Source organism: Sinocyclocheilus grahami, unplaced genomic scaffold (assembly GCF_001515645.1).
Source record: "Sinocyclocheilus grahami isolate Dianchi unplaced genomic scaffold, SAMN03320097.WGS_v1.1 scaffold790.1, whole genome shotgun sequence".
Lineage (NCBI taxonomy): Eukaryota > Metazoa > Chordata > Actinopteri > Cypriniformes > Cyprinidae > Sinocyclocheilus > Sinocyclocheilus grahami.
In genome coordinates, this window is record NW_015505969.1 from 358,776 (window position 1) to 360,741 (window position 1,966).

At 41.7% G+C, this 1,966-nt stretch overlaps 1 protein-coding gene across 2 annotated transcripts in view; it reads right to left on the reverse strand.

Moving 5' to 3' along the window:
• The window catches only part of LOC107561751 (GRB2-associated-binding protein 2-like), a 93,360-nt gene extending 91,777 nt beyond the window's left edge, over positions 1-1,583 (reverse strand). For both annotated transcript variants that reach the window (XM_016246228.1, XM_016246227.1), the window contains exon 1: positions 1,306-1,583. In XM_016246228.1, the coding sequence (XP_016101714.1) occupies positions 1,306-1,377 (72 nt within the window). In that variant the 5' untranslated portion in view covers positions 1,378-1,583. The remainder of the gene's footprint in view (positions 1-1,305) is intronic.
• Between the last annotated feature and the right edge of the window lie 383 nt (positions 1,584-1,966).

Below are 1,966 nucleotides of genomic sequence, written 5' to 3' on the forward strand. Positions count from 1 at the left end.
CCTAGGTTCACGAAACGGTCGTCCATAAAATGCATTACTGTTCTGTTGTAAGTCATCTTAAAGATTCCTAAATGCATCTACTTTCGGAAGGCCAAATAAAGTGCTTTTGCTTTCGCCTAGAAACACACAGCCTTCTTTCTTTGCGTGCACATTATGCAAATATTCCCACATAGTGACCTAGATATGTGGGGGGGGTGTTAGAACGAGCTGTTTTAGGGGGGCGTGGCAGTCTTAACTTAACAAAAGAATATCTCTTTGGTTTTGAGACTTTAGTCTTTGCAACTTCAGGGATCTTATCTATTCACGAACAGCTTGTAACACTCCAAAGAGAAAGGAAAACTTGAAATTGCATCATATGACCCCTTTAATAAGCACCCCAGTTTCATGCCATACTTCTGTTTTATACCTTTTTGTTTTATGCTAAACAACTCATTTTATGCTTATGCTACGAAATGGAGTACTGACTGAAAACAGTATACAGAATAAACATTCGGTCAATCGCATGACATGCCAGGTCATGTGAGTTCAACATGGCATCACCCACGAGTGGCCGACCCACTCGATATAGAAGCCTCGTTTTTTTGTTGTTGTTTTTTTTTTTTTTTAGAAGACTGATCAATTCCTCAGAAATGCTGTTAATTTCTTTATGTGTAAAACATCAGCAACAATATACAAACTGCACCTTTAATTTGTGTAATGTATAAATCAGCATTATATATGCCGCCCTGCTGTGTAGACACTGACATAATGATGCATTAAAAACTATTTCAGTCAGATGCACCTCATTTCATTTTAGTGTACATCTCAATTGCTATCATTAGGTTTGTACAGGCTCATCTTTATGTACACTGTTTATTTAAAAAAAATATATATAGCAGTAATCAGACACCCTGCTCTCTAAATATCATATTATCTGCTGAAAAAAAAACAGCTTAGACCAGCTGGCCTTAGCTGGTTTCCCAGCCTAGTCAGGCTGGTCTGTTTGCTGGTTTTCGAGGGGTTTTGGGCACCTGCTATCTGGCTGAGCAGCTAAACACATGCAAGCATTGCCAACTATGACCAGCAAAGCATCTTAGGCTGGTTCAAGTTGTTTTTTATTTTTATTTTTAATTATCCCCCCAACAAAACGGTCATTGAAACCACAGTGAAGCGCATCTTGTTGACTTATAAACTAACCTGCATTTTAATTTTCTTTCAAGAAGGATGACTTGATTCCTATCGGATAAAGTTATGCACAGCTTTCTGCATCACTGTTACTGTATATGAAGCACAATATTCTACCATAGAAGAACATGTAACACTTACATATCTCCGCAGCTTCTTCTCGGGTGGCGACTTTCTCAACCATCCCTGACAGATGATTTCCCCTCCGCTCATTTCACACAATCACAACAGTAATATCACTCTGAAGTCCTCAGATGATGCGGGTCCATCTATGCTGAACGCGCGTGGAGCTGTGGTGTGGATGTACAACTGCAGCGCTGTGATGATGGGACGCGTCCTCTGAGCTCAGCAGGACTCGGTGTAAACACTGCTACACGCAGGACAGACGCTGGACGCGAGGTGAGGGGAAGAAACGCTCGAGCTGTTGTCTGCTGTTTGTTTTCCCACTCACTCACTCACACACACACACACACACACACACACACACACACACACACACCACGCCCACTGAATTGAAGGGACGGGACTCTTTCACTATAGGGATGAACGAAGACAATGAACCACACGCGTGGAGTTCACCGCGCCGACACCGACACAGTTAGTGTATCTGCTAGATTACACACTTAGGCCCTCTTTTAAGTCTACATAAAGTTTGTAAGCATATCTCAGATAATAATATTTACTTTAAGGGGTAGCCTGATGCCCCATGTTATAAAATGAGCCCCAGCAGAGAGCACTGAGTGCTTTCCCAGAATTAGAACCAGCCGTAACTTTACCGAGCGCATTAATTAGTTTGAGAAAC